The 19,704-nt window shown below is 38.6% G+C and overlaps 2 protein-coding genes across 2 annotated transcripts in view; one reads left to right on the top strand and one right to left on the bottom strand.

Moving 5' to 3' along the window:
- The first annotated feature begins 308 nt into the window (after nt 1-308).
- Nucleotides 309-1,875, top strand: LOC134535645 (alpha-(1,3)-fucosyltransferase C-like). Its single transcript, XM_063374831.1, has one exon. The coding sequence runs from the start codon at nt 345-347 to the stop codon at nt 1,518-1,520; it is 1,176 nt and encodes a 391-aa protein (XP_063230901.1). The 5' UTR covers nt 309-344; the 3' UTR covers nt 1,521-1,875.
- Nucleotides 1,876-15,178: 13,303 nt separating this feature from the next.
- Nucleotides 15,179-19,704, bottom strand: part of LOC134536314 (hemicentin-1-like) — a 382,069-nt gene continuing 377,543 nt past the window's right edge. The window contains exons 11-13 of the mRNA XM_063376066.1: nt 17,931-18,239; nt 16,023-16,313; nt 15,179-15,420 (exon numbers count right to left, since the gene is read on the bottom strand). Coding sequence (XP_063232136.1) covers nt 15,179-15,420; nt 16,023-16,313; nt 17,931-18,239 — 842 coding nt within the window. The remainder of the gene's footprint in view (nt 15,421-16,022; nt 16,314-17,930; nt 18,240-19,704) is intronic.

The following is a 19,704-nucleotide window of genomic DNA, read 5'->3' as shown; positions in this document are numbered from 1 at the left end:
TCTCAACCAAATCCGTTCAGCCTTTCTGGCGCGACTGAGTAACAAACAAACATATTTGCTCAGACGTTTTCGTATTTAAAATATTGGCGCGACTAATCTTCATACAGCTACGATTTGTTTTGCTATCCAATTACTAACCGACTTAAGAATACACATCCTCTCCATAGACTAATGAATAAACCAAACCATACTATATTTTATAATAAATGTAAGCATACAGTCCGTCTCACCAAAACTGTTATCTCGCTGGCGATAAAACACCATTTACTTTTCCATATATCCCTTAAGCTTTCGAGATAGCCGGCTCAGTTGAAGCGTGGGGCTCCGCAGAGGAGCGTCGAGCTATGAAGAGAAGATGGTTAGCGTCGGGTGTTTTGGTGACGTTCACAGTGTTCATGCTTTATCTAAGCTCGCGGGTTGTAAGAAATAGGGTGGCGACGGTAAGGTTGGCCGGCGAGAAGGATAAAAACCCAAGATCGAACCGAGATCTGAAGAAAATTCTCTACTGGAACTCGTTCTTCGGGTATGAAGACTACGCATTCGGGTTCGGCAGGGCACCGTTCGTGAAGAACAATTGCCCCGTCGACAACTGCCTCGTCACCAACCGCCGAGACGTAGGCCCGAATCTCGAGGACTTCGACGCCATAATCTTCCACGCGTGGCAGCTGGGGTGGATCACCAAAAGGGCTTTGTCCGCCAGAAGGCGCCCTCACCAGAGGTACGTGTTCTTCCTGCTAGAGTCTCCCAGCATACATCGCTCGAGGCTGGACCACCTGACCGATTTCTTCAACTGGACCATGACCTACCGCCGGGACTCGGACATCTACAGGCCGTACAGTCTGTTCGTGCCGGTGAACGAATCGCGCTCCTACCTGGACCTCGACCAGATGCGACATCCCGTTTGGGCGGACCCTGTGAACGCGACTCCCGTGGAAGTTCCCTCGGGGAAGACGAGACTGGTGGCTTGGTTCGTGTCCAACTGCCGCACGCCGGGCAAGCGGGAGCTGTACGTCCAAGAGCTCAGCAAGCACGTGCAGGTCGACGTCTACGGCAAGTGCGGGTCGCCGGAGTGTCCCTGGCACAAGAGAGGAGAGTGCTTGCGCAGGTACAAGTTCTACCTGTCGTTCGAGAACTCGCTGTGCCGCGACTACGCGACGGAGAAGCTCTTCTCCGTGATGCGGCACGACGTGGTGCCCGTCGTGTACGGCGGCGCCGACTACCGGGAGGTCGCCCCTCCGGGTTCGTACGTCGACACCAAGGACTTCGCGAACCCCGAGCGTCTGGCGGAGCACCTCAAGTACCTGGACGCCAACCCGCGCGAGTACGCCAAGTACCTGAGCTGGAAGCGCTCGTACGCCGTCAGGGACGACGTAATGGCTCTCGCCATGTGCAAGCTGTGCGCGATGCTCAACGACCCGTCGCTGCCGCCGAAGAGCTACGGCGACATACACCAGTGGTACGGTGGCCCGCCCGTTTGCCGGTATCCGGTGTCCAAATGGAGTAGGTATCGGAGAAGGTAACACAACAAGCTGAACAGCGAAAGCACCAGTTTAGTTCCTTGGATTCAGGTATTAGTTAAAATTGGTTCTTATTTATAACCAAAGACCAAACCTGATCGTCTTGGCTGCAAGGAAACAAATACTTATGAACGGCAATAACTGTATTATAAAGTGCAATCTTACTAAAATAAAATATTTTATTAATTGTTAGCGTAAACAAATAATTTGATTGTATGTAGGTACTTTTGTGGTTTTGCATTTAATTTAATTTTTTAACTTCTAATATATTTTTTGTTGAATCTGTTATAAAGTATAAATTATTTTTCGTGGTTAAACATTTACAGATTTTGTGACGTTAAAAGTAAATATTCTGTTACCTCGTTTCTCCATTTATATTAAAATTAATTAAAAATTTTATAAGACAGTAATGCAGCAAACCAGTTTGCACATTTTTATATTTAGAAGTATTATACACATAAAAACTAATATTTTCTTTTAAATATAAACAACGTAGTGAGTTCTACCACTATAATGTTTTACAAAAGTATTTATATGATTAAAAGTATGTTAAGTTTTATATCTCAAATTCAGTAATTCTACGGAGATAATTGTCACAATGTTGTGCATGGATATGACCAGGATGATTGAAGTTACTTTGTTTGACACAGGCTTAAAAAGATTGTAATAGCTTTTATACATTCTAACTAGCCACAAGTATTGAATAGTTTGGTTTGTTTGTGAATTGTCGATATATTTATTTAATATCTCAAGTAATTTTTTGACGATTGTTCACAATTACCTGTTTTATTTTTTATATTGGCCAGTAAGCATTGAGTTAATATTTTTTAAAAAATAAAACAAGTCAAATTATTCTACAAAATATAGGTAAATAAATTTTGCTTCACTGCACGATAAAACATTAAAGGTAGGTAGTTTATCTCCTACAACTACAAATGAAATAACTCTCGAATGTGCATTTCTATCTGCACGTAAAATAAATAATACTTTAAAAAACTAAACAAAAACACGCTTTATATAGAAAACAAAACTAAAAAATAGAAAATAATTTTTTAAAAATTTGAATTAAGAACAGTGTAAAAAATAATAAATATAAATTAATAATAGTGCACATTAAAAATGTATTTTATTTTAAAAAAAGCATGGGGTGCGTTTTAAGATATTATCGAAATGATAATCCTCCTCATATATGTCAAAATATTTATAACTATTGACACCATGCACCCACGCTTTTTTTAAACAAAATACATTTTTTATACACACTATTATTAATTTATATTTATTAAAAAATTTTACACTATTCTTAAATCAAATTTATTAAAATTTATTTTCTATTTTTTAGTTTGGTTTTCTATATATGGCGTGATTTTTTTAGATTTTTAAAATATTATTTATTTTTTACTTTTTAGTTTAGTTTATTTATAATTTAAAGTTTGCAAATGTCTCACAAAATTTTTTCTCCTATTTGTTCCAGTCCGATTCCACTGTAAGTTTCATTTGCATGCAGTTGTACCAAACTACACTGGAGTATTCTAAGAAATGTTTTAAAATTTATATTTTCTTTCTGTCTTCTTTGATTAGGAAACGTTCACATTCTTTGTTGAAATCTTTAATCCACTGGTAATCATTTGAGTTTCTGTCCGTGAATTTCTCAATCATGAAATCTTTTGCAATTTTTCCCAAATTTTGAGTGTCAGATATAGTTTTTTTTTTTTCCTTCAAAATTTTTTTAACCGTTTTTCCAATTTTTTATTTGATCCACTAGGTATAGATTCAGCAATTTTTGTTTTTTCCTCAATTTCTTCTAGGTAAAAATCTTTAAAATGTAAGTTTTGCTCTCTATCCAAATATGTTTTTGATATAGGTATCATCTGTCAAACTTATCCATATTTTCCGTGTTTGATGTCTTTTATTTAATGATTTACTGACCTTGGCATAATTTGGAGTATTTGTAACTGCTTGGTGTAGATTTTCAGTTTGGTGTTCCAGTGGAATTTCAAAAATCTGCCCATCAGGTGTAGCTATTGAGGTTATGCATATGGTGTATGTTTTCCCATATGATGTTTGTTTCACGTCAAAATCAAACCTCAATTTTTCCATGTTTCGTGAAATATTTGCAGAAAATGTTGTTTTATAATAACGTTTCACTCTTGGTTAATTGGTAAAATGAAACAAAGATGTAATTGTGTTTCTCTATTTAACGAAAGAAACAAAATTTAAAGCCCTTATTTTAGGTTTTTTCCCATATTTTTACAAATATAGATAATATACTCTTCAAGAAAGTATATTGTTCACAATAATCATAACCCACTCTCACTTTTCATTTAATTAAATGTCACAATATTTAGTAGGCTTTGTTTATATCGCGCCAAAGATAAACTGAAAGAAAAGAGTTCGCACATGAGCGAAATGATTTTCTTTACAATGTATGAACTCTTTTCTTTCAGTTTGTCTTTGGCGCGATATAAACAAAGCCTACTAAATGTTGTGAAATTATATAAATTGACAAAAATCTTATTTTGCAAATTGAATAATGGAATAATCTTATCAAATTAGTGTATTGTCTTCGGTCCTCGATAAATCTATTGATGTTTGAATGAAATCTGGCCGTTTAAAGTGGGTCAAAATCGCACCCAAAGGAGTCGGTTACAAACATACAATCAAACAAACATACAGGTGAAGCTAATATAAAGCGTGTAAAATTTTATTAATTTTTATATGCATATATTGGCGTTTGCAACTAATTAGTTTCTATTACTAGGACAAACAGCACATATTCAGGAAAGTAGACGATTTTAGGTAGTTTCCTTAATGACTATGCAATTCAAATAGTTTAATACGATGCAATATACCAACGTAATTCCATAAACGTGCAGTAAAGACCCCACTTGGTTATGAATAATGCAGGCCTTTACAATATTCTAAAGTGGTATCATTGTCAATCTGTCTGCACCAAATATCTACATCTGGGGCATGCTTTGTGTTAATAAAGGTAATTTATAAACAGAAATAAATCAAATATATACACGTACATGTTAACAAAATAAGTCAACTAAAGTTATTGCGAGAGTAAAAATAATTATTTTCGTGTATTCCAAATTCAACTGAACGTATTGAAAATTGTAATTAGTTAACAAAACAAGCTCTTCAGAAAAATCTTAGTAAATATTCCCTATTTAATAAATCCAAAAATGCCATATGAATTCTACGGGTCAAAATATTTATAACTTTTTCTGTAATTGTCGAAAAAAATTAATAAATTGAGTGTGTACAAATTATAAAAATAATTGCAATATTATCTTCCTTTGGAAATAACGTAACCAAAAATGTATTTGTAAAATAAAATTGAAACAGCAAGTATTAAGAAAGTGTTTTTTTTTTTAGAAACTAATTTCTCATTACAAAATATTTTCAAATAATATTAACATCCATACACCTTTTAAAATAACGAAAAACTCATTTAATCTTAAAAAAATTACAGATTATGCATAAAAATATTACCGAAAAAATCAATATATATATAATTTTTAAACTCATGACACAAATAAATATATATATAGCGATGACATTACGATAAATTCTCCAGCTAAACTCTACGGCCTTACCTACGGTTTACTACAGAGTTTCCTAATATCAGATAGTGATTATTCACAGAATATTTGCCTACATATTAATAACAAATTTACAACCATCAAAATTACAAAAACATTGAAATTACATAGTAAGCTGGTAGTCACTGAAACGGGTCATTTCAAAGAGATTATTAGATGCCACGTGTTTCCACTGTTTCTACTACTTTAAATCTCAATAAACAAAATATTGTGGCAAACGAGGCAAGCTTGAAAAAAAACAACTTTAAACTAAACGCAAAACCGTTTAGGATAATTTTATACATTGATTTATCAAATTGACATAGAAATTATATTTGTGTACCAATCACGAAATTATATTTTTAAAAATGTATTGTTTTGGCATACCAAAATAACTAATAAACTTAATAAAGGCAAAACTATTGTTTTTGAAAGAAAAATATTTTTTTAATTTTTTTTTTTCAAGACATAACATGTAAAGTACTGAATGATTTATTAATTAGATTTTCAAAAATCACAAACTTGTTTAATGAATTATCTAATTCAGAGATATGAAGATAGCATACATTTTTTTTAAAATTAATATTGGCATAAAAACAATACATTTGTAATGCTGACAGAAATTCTGACAAATTTACTGAATTGTTTGCTTAATTTAGCAAATAAATATGTTTCTTCACAAACACTCAAAAAAATATATTCCGTCACTGCAAATAGCCAAAATTAATAGATTTTCATAATTATCAAAGGAAACGGGTTTCAGGGCGAGTTGAGATGTGCAGGAAAGCTGTCACGCCCCAGACGTGAGAACTTCCTACACTTATGCTTGCCTGTATTTTGGTTTGAGTATATCATGCTCGTGTCAACGACCGGGCCATAGGCGATAACAGTTATTGCCCACACGCCTAGAGCGCTGTTCGAAGTGGCAACTGCTAAGTTGTCATACATGAATTACCACACGGATGACGACTCTTCAACCTACTCTCTGTCCAGCTGATGGTCTTACCTATGTTTGCGGAACGCCCAAATCAAATGGTGAATCATGGTGTTTACAATTTTAAGCACTGTATTTTATGGCAGCAACTGTTTTCAACGATTGAATTTCTGATGTGTAAACATCTTAGCTCTCGGTATACGCCATTTTGTGAATGGAATGGAAGTCTAATTACCGGAAATGTGTAACCACAGTGGCGAATTCGTCAAAATGGCCGAACTAAGTGTAGCATCATAAACCCACATATAGTAACGTTCGTTAACATAAGGGTACATACAAAACTTATTGTTGTACCAAATGAAACTATATAACAGTGAAACTACGAAGGCATTTATTTGATTAAGAAAAAAGTTCATAGTGAAAAGGAATCTTATGAGTTCAGAAAAGTACTTCATTGTTGATACACCAGGTTATTTATCGTCGAAAGTATTCGGTTTTACTGTCAAGGCTTGTTTTCCACTTAATACCGTGGCCTTTAAATTAAATGACTCTTTGATTAAACGTGCATCGGTTAAGTAAACATCATTACTTGTCGGGAACTGCAATTGTTCACACCATCGTTGAGAGAGAAAATAATTCAAAAGCCGCTTCTCTAGGGCTTGGCTGAAAGTATGATGATCAGTTAGTGGCACCCACGTAGCACAAGAGAGGTTCCGTATGGGCTACAATAAAAGATTCCAACCGCTGCCTGAGACAGTATACCATCAACTATGATTGTTTTTATGTTTTAACCTCTTATGTAATACCTACTTTAGACACAGTAACTACCTTATTATTTTGTGTGCGGTGTAGAGTTAATTTAATGCGTAATCATAATTACTGATATTCACACAGAACATAAATATATGTAACAACCTTTCCTCACTCAAAGCTGTGTTGTTTTCAAATAATTTATAGTTATTTTAAAGCACACTTATCTCTTTAACGATATATTTCATCACTGTGAGCAACAATTTTCCCGCCAAAGAAACCTCCCAGACAATACTGTGCACAATCAAAAATGCCAAACTTTTTTTTTTGCTAATGATCTATGGACTATTTGATCTTTCACAGATCATTTTTAATTTGCTGCCAAGGGAGCTAACAAGAAAAATTCAGTAGGTACACAATTGTTTAAGATAGGAAAACACACAATACGGCAAAATCCAGCTTGTGAAATTTTTTAGTGAAATTTTTTTCCGAGTAAGTTGATGAAGTGGGGAGGTAATGGTAATTGCTTATCTTCTCACCAACAAGTTCATAAGAGACGGTGGTATGTTCAAAACATGAATGAAGACCGTGGAAAGTTCAAATCGTTTATTTGAACCAGAAAATGTACAAGTTCTCGCGTTTGTTCCACGACTTAAAATCGAGGAAATGACAGTCTAAAAGCTAAGCAGTTAGTGGGAGCCAAAAAAATTTTCTTTATGTACGGTTTTCAAAAAATTTAAACTATTGAAAATTTATAAGAATTTATACAGTGTTTTAAAATACATTGTACATACGTAAAAAAAATTATGAAAGAAAACTATATTGGCACCAGTTACCGTATATGTATGTCAGTGAAAAACCTGAAGAACAGACAAAATAAAATAAATATACAAATAAATACCCAAAACAAGTAGTTTAATTCAGCCGATGTCAAAAGATATATAACAATATCGCAGCATAGACGAACAAGATGGGCAGACAACGACTAGACAGTTGAAAAAAAGATCAGTAAATGCAAAAAAAATAACTTAGACAACACATCAGCAAATAGAGGAACACAACGATGCTACTAAGCAGATAATCTGGTCAACATACAGACTACAACACAGACACCGTATACCGCTACATAAGTTGAGTTACGAGCTTCAATTCTATGGTGATATTTGCTTGGCTTTTATCGTGTATTCCATGAATTTTAAAACATATTGTTTTTATTTTTATTTTTATTTTTAATAGTAAAATTCTGTCAAACTGCCAGTACTTAACGTTATCGCAATTTATTTTCGCACAAAAAAAAACTTCTGCTTACGTACCGACATACTTATCAGAAATATCTTATCTGTTTAACATTATTTAAAATATTTTATTGTAGAAAAAAATTGTCTCTTACGGCTATATTTCACAAGAATCTCAAATAACAACGATAAAAAGAAACTGAAACCCATACTCAGTTTCTGGAGGATGTAAGACTGTGGCCACAGCACGAAAACTAAGCCTGCGTGGTCCTTATCCGGGAAAAAAAAACGTCGCTGTCCTGGCTACAGGTTTATCGATCCTTGCCGTGGTGTTAGAGAGAGAGAGAGAGGGACGGAGGGCTTGATTGCGCGAAGCTAGCGCAAATTCATACAAGTTCCCGATACCTGGTGAAGTTTTGTTCGTTCGTTCGTTCGTTCGTTCGTTCGGCGGCGTTTTCACGTCGGCCGTTCCGCGCGCAGAGACGCTTCGTGGTTCCGAAACTCCTCGGCGGTCGCGAGTTCGAGAGCAGAGCGACTCGGCGCACGCGGCGAGCTATCGATCACGGCCGCTGCACCGGCTGGGGAAGCCTACGACGTACATTCTGTATTGCACAGACCCGAATACTCACGTTGGTAAGCCTTCTTTCAACAGACGAGAGAGCCGAACCACGAAGTTCCCCGAAGTTCATGCTCGCTTTTTTTTTTTTTTTTTTCAGTTCTATCTCATTGTATAAACCGGTGTGGCATAAAATTTTTCGGTCGATTAGGATAGGTTAGCTACATTATAAATACTTTAAAACTTTGGGGATGGAGGGTTATATCAGGTAAGTATAGCTACATTCAAAATACTGTATAATCATTTTATGGTTGCTTAGCAAATAACTTTTTAATATTTAGCTATCCGGGGCTAGGAAACAGTTTACATGATTTCACAGTATCGTTAATGTAGCTATCCCAACCAAATCAACCGTCCAAAATGTTTTAAAGTATTCATGATGTAGCTAACCTAACCTAATTGACCATTAGTTATCATTAGTTGTATATTTATTCATTTACAATGAACAAAAAAAAAAAACAGAAGATGCACGATAGGGAGTTTGGCTCTCTCGTCTGTTTTGAAAGAAGGCTTGCCAACGTGAGTATTAGGGTCTGTGCAATACAGAATGTACGTCGTAGGCTTCCCGCGCCGGTGCAGCGGCTCGATACCCGCGGCGAGCTATCGATCACGGCTCTCCCCGCTCAAACCGCCGCCGGGCCCCGGTGAAGGGCTAGGTCACGCCAGGCGGAGAGCCATCAGCTCTCTCCGACCGACGCTCGATTACCTGGCCGCGGTCAAGTTACCGATGTGGTTTTTTTTTTTCTCTCCCCCGAGTACGACCCACGGTTCACAGTTATGAAAGCCACAACCACGACGTCGAACTGATCCCGAAGTTTACCGAAGTAAAATATGAGGTTACGTCAGTGTTTAAGCTGTAGTCATAATGCTGCGACGGACACGAAAAACAGGGTCGCCGTAACAACACCACAGAATACCCGCCCCAACGGCCTGCTACAAGTAGATAATATTTCTGATTCCATCGCGTCATGCCGCACGACGGAAAGAAAACCGGTAAATCATACAAAAACCGAACTTCAAAAATATTCACCTACTTCGAAAATCTTTACGCTGAAAAAACGAAATTTTCAGTTCACGTGTGGGTACACTCTCATATTTGTAGTATCCCTTCAACTGTTTACATAAAAGAGCACATCATCGTCTTAATGGTTAACGTTTCTGTTCAACTTTTAGTTGATATTTAATTTTGATTCTCCGTTTTAGCGAACAGCCGAATTAATTTATCTAACATAACTATATCATGCTTCCTCATATCTAAAATAAACTTAAAATTATTTATTGCCAGAGACGACTAAATGTTATGTTTTTATACACGACAACTGTCAACAGGAGATAAAAGCTATGTACAGCGCCTGTACTGTTTTTAGCTCATTCTATACTGCATTTTATGGACGTATTAGACATATCAGACATATTAGACAGCCATATTAGAGTACGTATTGTTAATGTTGTCGTGGTATTGGTGGCCCTACGCTATTATCTCTGTCGTGCTGGAACGATGTACGACGTGTAATAGCTATGGTTTGTCGTGTGTATGTCGTCGCATTGTGACTCCAGCTTGATAATAGTTGTTTTTTTTTTTCGGGACGGCATGTTAGTTAGGTTAGGTTAAAACAAGTATAATGAAAAGTTGGTTAGGTTAGGTTAGCGTTATTTAAACTACTATGTGACCGACCGTCAAATATATAAATCTTTGCAATATGGTGATTTTTCACCTTAGATCGGTAGAATTCGGAGAACTTGGGAACTGTTCGGGTGTGGCACTCATCCCTGTGATATGTAGGCTTTCCTACTTTTCTAATAGCTCAATGCTAAATCAAATCTTAGGAAATTAAATATATTTTTTTAAACTATTGTATTTAACTTATGTTTTAGGACCTTGACTGTTTTAATGTACATATTTTAAAATAATGTTACGATTTACCGCGGGGTTCGTAAAGGGTAGCCCAATTAAAGATTTTGTCTCTAAACTGTTTTATTTATTGCCACTACTTATGGCACTTACAATTAATCTTATAAAATGGCAAATAATCAATTGCACTTAAAAATGTTGCTTCCCCAGTCACTCGTTTTCACACACCGCACAACTCGCTGGGCCGCACCTCTGACGCAAATCTCGTCGCAGCACCCTTCGTGGATCTCCACCGCGGGACTCTGTCGCCACACTCCACCGCCGCCGACGCACTTGCTTTCGCCGAGGATCCACTCAACGCCCTGCTCGGAACTTCGCTCGGAACTCCACCGCGGGAAAACTCCCGACTTCACTGAACTGAACTTACTCCCAGCCCTGGAACCTTCGTCCAAGGACTTCACCACTCTGTTGCACCCGCGGCACTATCGCCCCGGAAACTCCGCCGCGGGAAAGCTCCAGCCTGAACTCTCTCTACTTACTGCCTTGCTGAGGCCGATGTCCTCTTTTTATGTATCAGCCGCCATTTCTGGAACTCACGAGCGCGGCCGGGGCCAGTCGCGTCATTCCGTGCCGACACTACGGCAGAAATATCTCGAAATACGTGTCGGCAGCTCGCGTAACTCCGCAGCTGTCAGGTTTCAGTAACGTGTCAAAGGCAGGGCGCCGCGCGGGCAGTGGTGGGAAGGAGGAAGGAAGGCGACAATCCTTGTTATCTTCCAGGCGCGCGCGACGCATATCATGTTGCGGCAGCTGCCAGCTAACTCTGCACCTGCACGTGTCCCGGCCTTGCTCACGTTCGTAACAATAAATTTAGGAAAACCTCAAATTGTTAGATACCACTTCAAAAAAGAGAAACGGAATTATTGCAAATTTTAATCAAATGTTGCACGTGGTGAATCTTGACAAAACAAAGAATGTAACATGTCGTTGAGAAAGTGATCGTTGTGATGGCTGCAAGGAATATCATTCATTGAGCGGGAATTTTGTGAATTATGCGTGAATTTAATATTTACTATGTCCGGCAAAAAGACCTCCCGTATTTGGAAAGGGCGCTGCGTGAGTTGTGGTGGGGATACGTCGATGGAGGGGATATCGATCGATAGCGGTAAACGTGCCATTGTCAGTAGGTGTAATGGCGTGGCGTAGTGAACATCGTGCGTTTGTTGTGGAGGAGTTTATTCGTAACGGAAGTTCTGTGATTAATACTCAGCGAGCATTTCGCATTCGGTTCGAACTTGGCCGACATGATTCTGTTCCGGATAGAAAAACTATTCACGTTTGGGTATCAAACTTTAGAGCAACAGGTTCTGCACTGAAAAGAAAATCGCCTGGCCGACCTCGGACTGTTACAACGCCGGAAAATGTGGCACGTGTGAGAGCATCCATCCAGCAATCTACAAAGCGTTCAGCACTTAAACAGGCAGCTGCCCTAGGATTGTCTGATCGGAGTGTAAGAAGAATCCTGCACAGAGATATTCACATGCACCCATACAAAATGATGGTTTCCCAAGAACTAAGTGAGAGAGATTTTGAAACTCGTAGAGCTGTGTGTGAGGACATTCTTCAGAACATTTCCCCTGGTGCTGTATTGATTTCATCTGATGAGGCCCACTTCCACTTGTCAGGTACTGTAAATAAACAAAATTTCCGCTACTGGGCAGCAGAAAGCCCACAGGAACTTCACCAACGACCACTTCACAGCCCTCGTGTGACAGTTTGGTGCGCCGTTTCAGAATTCGGTGTGTGGGGTCCGTATATTTTTGAAGAAGATGGGCTTACGGTAACGGTTAATTCGAATCGCTACTGTCACATGATCGAGACCTTCCTCTAACCTAAGTTAAACTAGTTTCTTAGAGACCATGCAGAGGGAGAAGTCTGGTTCCAACAAGATGGCGCTACAGCTCACACTTCGCGGCGATCTCTAGCAATTATGAGAGAGTTGTTTCCTGGACGTCTTCTGTCTTTGCGAGGAGACATCGCCTGGCCCCCGAGATCGCCTGATTTATCACCTTGTGACTTTTTTCTTTGGGGACATTTAAATGCGCAAGTTTATAAACATCGTCCCACAACCCTGCAAGCACTTAAGGAGTCAATCACCCAGGAAGTGGCTGCCATTCCACCGGAAATGACATGAAGAACTATGGAAAACTTCCGGGAAAGGCTTCGTCAATGTGTCAACAATGGAGGACGCCATTTATCTGACATAATGTTTAAAACCAAGTAGTTTGAAATGGCATAGTATTTGTTGTTCACAATTAAAAGTATTTTTTCTGTATCTTTCTTCGTTTGTTTGTATCTGCCTTTTGAAATATGGGAGGTCTTTTTGCCGGACCCTGTACTTCAAAGACAGGAGACCAAACAACATTGATATGCTTTTCCTCACTTTCCCATCGCTACATCCGCTAAAAAAAATGTTACGATGCCCTGGAAAAAAAACTGCAGGGCTGCTACGGCACATGCTAACGAAAGAATCCATAATTATGTTTGTCATATAGATGTTTATGCATATAATAATTATTTACTGTTAATCTCCATCGAGATATAGCATTTGAATATTTAAGTTCATTAATAGGAAACACAGATCATTTGCTGACTTGCGGCACGTTTATTGTAAATCAAAAGTGTCACAAAGCCACCATTATGTTAGACAAGTTTGCGATCTCGTAGCACAATTACAAAGAAAATGGAGTAGATTAAATAGAACTGAGTGTCTACCCACTACTAATATTTTAAAAGGATAAATATTATAAAAAAAATATTTTTAACATTAAAATAACATCTTACAATCAAAAAGTATTTAAATTAAGACATTAAAAAAATAATAAATATACATGCCTTAAATTAATTTCTCTTATTCAATGTTCTCCGAAATATCACCTCTTAAGTTGTTACACAAAATAATATTATTAAAAAAATAAAAAATTAATGGAATCCATTAATCAGTTTTTTTGTTTGGTTAACGGATATTGCCATTATTAGTTATTTCTGCATTGTTACATTTGCGTCCGTTTGGAAACAGAGGAAAGGTGTAAAAAATTTCGAGATTTTGTTTAAGTAGTACTAAGCAAATTAAGAATATACTAATACTTTAGAGAAGAAATTTGATATCTGTACTCTACATTCAAATAAATATGCGATTATATCCAAATGTATATATGTCTTAAAACAGTGGGAGGTCTTTGTAATAAGGTAAACACATTAAATTATTCTAAGCATAGATTCAACTATAATAAATGAGTGTTAGTGTAAACGATGACATAAACATAGTTAAAATTAAATAGGTGCGTGTTTAAAACATTTTTTAATTATATATCTCATAAAATGGTTGGTAAATGTGATTTATTTAAGGTAAAATATATACTCAAACACTCTAAAACAAAGATTATAAAATCAGGTCCTCAATCCAAAAATTACTAAATCCTATGCATAAATACTTTAAACTATATAATTTTAGAATTTTTTTCATGAAATAAATGTTTTATGCACCTTACAATTAATCGTGTTTATTTATTTAGTAAACATGTTTGTAATTAATTACGTACTTTTGTTTAAATGGTGAGAATTTGGCAATACCCTGAAACTGCGTGAGTGTAGCCGCGTTTTACTAGCAAGTGTATACTAAATAAACTCTTTTTTAAATAATTATTTCTTTTTAATAACTTTGAATACATATCTGAGTCCGTAAGTTTGGTTATTTTAAGCTAAGCATGCACAGATTTTACTTATAATCGAATAAATATTTAAAAAAATGCTGAGCCGGGAGCCAGTTATTTTCGAAGTGCCCGCCGTGGGATGCGGGATGATTGTGTTTTGTTTCTTAACTGTGTTCTTCCCCTTCCGTTCAGCGTTTCTTCTCCCTCCCTACTACCCCCTTCTGATTCCGTTCCTTCCCCTGTGCGCATGCGTACGAATGATTTGATTTGGTTTTGACGGCAGTAATACATATGTATCTCAGAATCAAGGACAGGCAAACACCTACTGGAATGTAATTAATTAATGGTTCAAAGTAAAATGTTTTGCCAAAATTAATAGAATATGAGACAGTGATAAATTAAAAACGTCACTTGTATCATTCTCCAAGATTCACGGAATCAAGGTTAAGTGATCGTGCAAAGTAGTAGGTGATCCAAAGATGTTTCTTCAGCCTGTGCTCGAAGGCAGCTAGAGTACTTAGAATGCCTTTTCACCAAGTCCAGTTTTTTCGAGAGCCTGCTATACAAGGTTGTATGGCTGCGTGTGTGAGGGATCCACACAATACACTGACCTTGTCCCGGGAATAAATTAAGTTAATAACTTCACGACCCAGCAGGAAATAGAACACAGGTTCTTTGACTCATCAGTAGGGACACCAGTATTTCGCGAATAAATTTTATGTCAAGGTATTTCACAAAACACTGTAGCTTTTTCTGAGAGTCATGGCAAACTTTCAGGGTGCAGCAGTACGGTGACCACATTCTCATTGGCCCCGTCAAAAGCGGGACGACACCTCTCAACGACCTCAGCCAATAACCACAGGAGAAAAGCTACAGTATTTTGTGAAATACCTTGACACGAAATGTATTCGCGAAATACAGGTGTCCCTACTCATCAGCCAAAAGCTCTGAAATTACCAGCAGAACAAATCTCATAAATCTTTCAGTTCTTTTGGTTTCAGGACAGTGCAAGAAATAGGCACACTCACCATCTTCTGCTTGGCGCCGATGCTGTTGAGCTCCTGCAGAGGCATGCCGTTCCTCAGGGTGCAGTAGCCCGGGTAGCCGTGGCCCGGCAGGTCTTGCTGCAGCAGGCTCCTGGAGGGCGACATGGTCTCGATGGTTGATATGTGCTGCCGCTTGCGCACGAAGTCCGCGTGCTCCTCGCTATCCACTGCGACAACACGTCTGCTCTTACCATCGACTATACCACAACTACCACGACCAGGGTCGAACAGGAAGCGAACTGTCACGAGCTGTTTCGGGACAAACCACTGTAAACTGAGAGTCAGCACGGCCGAAATAGGATTCCCAACGTGGATGCTCTGGAATGCGAGAAACCGCACCGCTTCGCTAAGCCAAACAACTCATGGATGGTCAAACTAAATACTATAAGAAATTGGACTGATATCGAAACTATCATAAGCTAATTAATAAGCTTTAAAAAAATTTAAATAAAAGGGAATTTAATTAATTAAGCTGTTTCCGGACATGCATTCCCTCACACGTACCGATATGTTTGCTAGTCACCACTGCAAAATTCAATACGATGTAATTATGTACTGTAAAAATATTATCTCTCTCTCTCTACATGTTTGTTATTCACCGCCCAAGGGCTGCAGGGATATAATCTCTAAACACATGTTTACTAATCACCGCACCAGGGCTGCAGGTTGATACTGTTGGCCGTACAGGTATAATCTCCCTCGCTACATGCGCTGCAGAAATGCAGGTAGATATTGCTGGCAGCACAGGTATAGCACGCGCGCCACTCACCGCTGCAGGGCTGCGGGATGATGTCGGGGTTCTTCTCGTCGCTGTCGCCGCTCTCGTTCCCCCCGGGGTCCAGCTTGCTGACGGGGCTGCTGCCGCCCTTGTCGCCGGAGCTGCCGCTGCTGCCGCCACAGCGCTGCTCCGCCGCCTTGTGCCTCTTGCGGCGGTCCTCGTTGCGAGAGCACTGCAGCCTCAGCACCAGCACGATCACCACGGCCACGATCACCAGCGCCGTGAAGATGCCGACCAGCACGCTCATCATCGGCGTGAACCGGAACCCGGTCCTCGGCCGCTCTGTTGACAACCAGTCCCGTCCCAACCTCTATGGTACTAATATGATATACCAGAATTTACAGACTTTCGTTTTTGTAGAATGATTTAAAAACTTTTTTAAATGTTATATTAATATAATTAAAAATACCACTTAGATTTAAAAAAACAATGCATGTTTATGGTAAATTAGTTTTTTCTTTCTTAATTGTTTGAGAAATATTTCGTAAATATAAATGCGGTTTAATAAAAATAGTGTCCTATATATTTCCTTTTTTATTTATTTTTAAATGGCTTAGGAAAAAAACAATATAGTATTTGATGTTTATTGAAAAACAAGCTCATATTGCTCGTTAGATTACTCGGAGAAGACCTGACTCCTTCTGGAAAAGATACTAGACTTTGAAGCGTCGCAGCTGCTGCATTGTTAAGCTACGGAAAAGCTGCGATAAGGCAGATGATAAGAGTTGAATAGCTCTTTTTGTCAACCAGTACAACCTTCTACTTCCTCAAAGCACCGCCTGATAGTTAAAGCATCATCTACGGGATTTAATATTTCCTCAAGTAATTTAAATTGCTAAATTCTTGCAAACTGTTGTATCTTCTAATGAGTTACACTTCTACCACAAGCGAGAAGGGGGGGGGGGGGGTTATGACCTCATTATAATTGAATCCATACTCCCAAGTGCTTATGCCATGGAATTGGAATTATTGGGATCTCAGTGCTTCGGAGAAATGGTATTTGCAAGTGATTCCGCTTTGTCATAGCATGGGATTATGAAGGAGCTTGTGTGGATAACAGTAGGGATTCCCACCAGTCTCATTTAAATTGCCATGATTCATGTCCAAGAAGTATAAATTCTCTGCTAGGATTTCCTTTGCAATCTCTGATTAAGACTGGTTTAAATTCATTATGGTATTGGTTGGCTCCTATGCTGAGAGGCAGTTAAAGGTGACATTTAGTGAGCACTAACCAGAGAGAGTAAGGATGCATTGGATGAGATTTCAATGGATCCAGTTTTCTTTGGATGGCTGTAAGGGTATCAAAGTGGTCGTGAAGAGTGATTAAAGAACCACTGTTTCGGTCTTTTAATGTAAGTAAATTTACTAGGTAGCCAAAAGTCTTGTCGGAAATTAAATTACGACGTACATGGGTGCCCAATGAAAGTCTGGCTCGAAAGTCAGCTGAGGATGTATGAACGATATTTTGAAAAAAAAAAGAAAAACTGAAATTTAACAAGTTTTAATTGTTTTTGTACGAAATTAGAAAAAGGTAAATCATTGGTCCATGCAATTTTTTAATTTCAATTTCATTACGAAGAAAATGTACTAATACGTTCAAGAAAATGAAAACAAGAGCATGGACAGGAATTCTAACTGAAGTCATCCAACCACGAGCAAATCACTTTGATCCATTGGACCAAACAATAAAAACCATCACAGCACTCTACACTACATCTGTAGAGCAGCCATCTGACCACCCTTCAGACACTGCTGCTGGTCCCAAATCCAGTGACAGCACCACCCTCGAGACCCCGTCAGTCTCGCCAGCACCACACTGGCATGTCTTGGAAGAGTTGGACGCAGCTACAGGGTAAGGGGTAGAGGGTGCACGGTGATGCAAGCGGGGACGAGACGCACCCTTCTCGGCCGTGAGCTGCTTCTCGGGCAGCCGCAGCGTGGAGGCCTGCGTGACCACCGGCTCGCTGCGGCCCTTCAGGTTGAACGAGTACACGTAGACGAGGTAGTGGCTGGACGGGTCGAGCCCGGCGACGGAGAAGCGAGGGTAGGAGCCGGTCATGTTGACGCGCACCTCGTGGCTGCTGGAGTCGCGCACCTCCAGCAGGAAGGACTGCGGCAGGCCGCCGTTGTAGCCTTCCTGGCAGCGGATCGAGAACGACGTCATCGACGAGTTGGCGACCGAGCAGTTGCGCACCAAGTCCGGCCGACCTAATTTCAAATGCAATCAATTATTATCGTTTCAAAAATTATTTTTCTATTGCAATGTTTTGGATGTTATACACAGTAATAAACCTCAAAAAGATAATTTTAAGTTTCAAGTCAAAAACTTAGGAATAAACTGTGAGCAGAGTTACTCTATACTAATACAGGTATAATTTGTTTACATGTGAATTAATTCAAAGAAAGGTAAGAAAAAAATGTTTAGATTGTTTTCCATTGAACAATAAATTAATTTTTTTTTTTGAAAAATATCCGTCACTTGTTCGAGGTAACAATAGCATGGACTTTTGCACTGAGGTTAAAACGATGTTAGGTTTTTATGCCCAATTAATGAGATTTATGTGATTGTCATAGTTACGGTACTTATGTTCTTACCAAATTGTGTTTCGCTTCTCATTGTCGGGCTTTCTCTTAATTCTAAATAATCAAAAATTATTCATCATCAGAAAAAAAATGCTACATGTAAAATACAGATGTAATCCTTGTACATCCCTCTGATCTCTTGTTGGAACCAATTGTAAGTATTATCGCATACCACCGGCTATCTGTACATAACTGCTGCTCTTGTGGTAAGGTATATATAGGTGTTTACAGAAAGCAAGCCCACACAGACAGGTATCTACAGGCGAGTTCACACAACCCTCCATCTCAGAAGATAACAGTCATCTCAACTTTGGTCAACAGAGCTAGAGCCATTTAGAAGACAATGTTGGGGAAGAAATAAAACATCTAGCAAGTGCTTTTCAAGCAAATGGTTTTTCAAAATTAGTAATTAAGGAATGCCATGAAGTCACCTTGACAGCATAAGAAAGAGCATCTTCCTAATAAAGATTTCATTACTTATGTCAAAGGAATATCAGACCAAGTGGCAAGTTTCTTAGGAAGTATGAAATTCACACAGTTCTCAAACCTATAAATAAGATTGAGGGGTCTCTAACATCTGTGAAAGACAAAACTCCAGCCGATAACCTAGCTGATGTATAGAAGATTCCATGTTCTTGTGGTAAGGTATATATAGGACAAACTGGCAGACGAATAATCACAAAGGTTAAAGAACATATCAGCGACCATAAACATGGAAACGCATGATCAGCTGTAGCAGAACACTCATGAGAAACAAGACCGCATTGATTTCGACCAATTCCACACCATAGCCAACATCCTACAATACAAGAAAAGATAAATTCGAGAATCAGTAGAAATTTTAAAACACCCAGCAAACATAAATAGAGAAGATGGCAAAAAATTAGGCAGAATATGGGATCCACTCTTCAGAAAACCTCATAACCTAGCTCTGCATATAAAAAAAATTCAGGTAGCCTCTGGTTGACCAACCAGCCCTGCCAATCAGAAGAGAAGAGGCCACTGATTTGCCAGAACCCCCAGCCAATCACAGAAGCCCAGCTACGATTGACCAAACCAACAGGCAAACCAGACGAAAGGAAGGCTGTGA

Source organism: Bacillus rossius, chromosome 10, assembly GCF_032445375.1.
Source record: "Bacillus rossius redtenbacheri isolate Brsri chromosome 10, Brsri_v3, whole genome shotgun sequence".
Taxonomy (NCBI): Eukaryota; Metazoa; Arthropoda; class Insecta; order Phasmatodea; family Bacillidae; genus Bacillus; species Bacillus rossius.
This window is presented reverse-complemented; position numbering and strand designations above follow the sequence as displayed.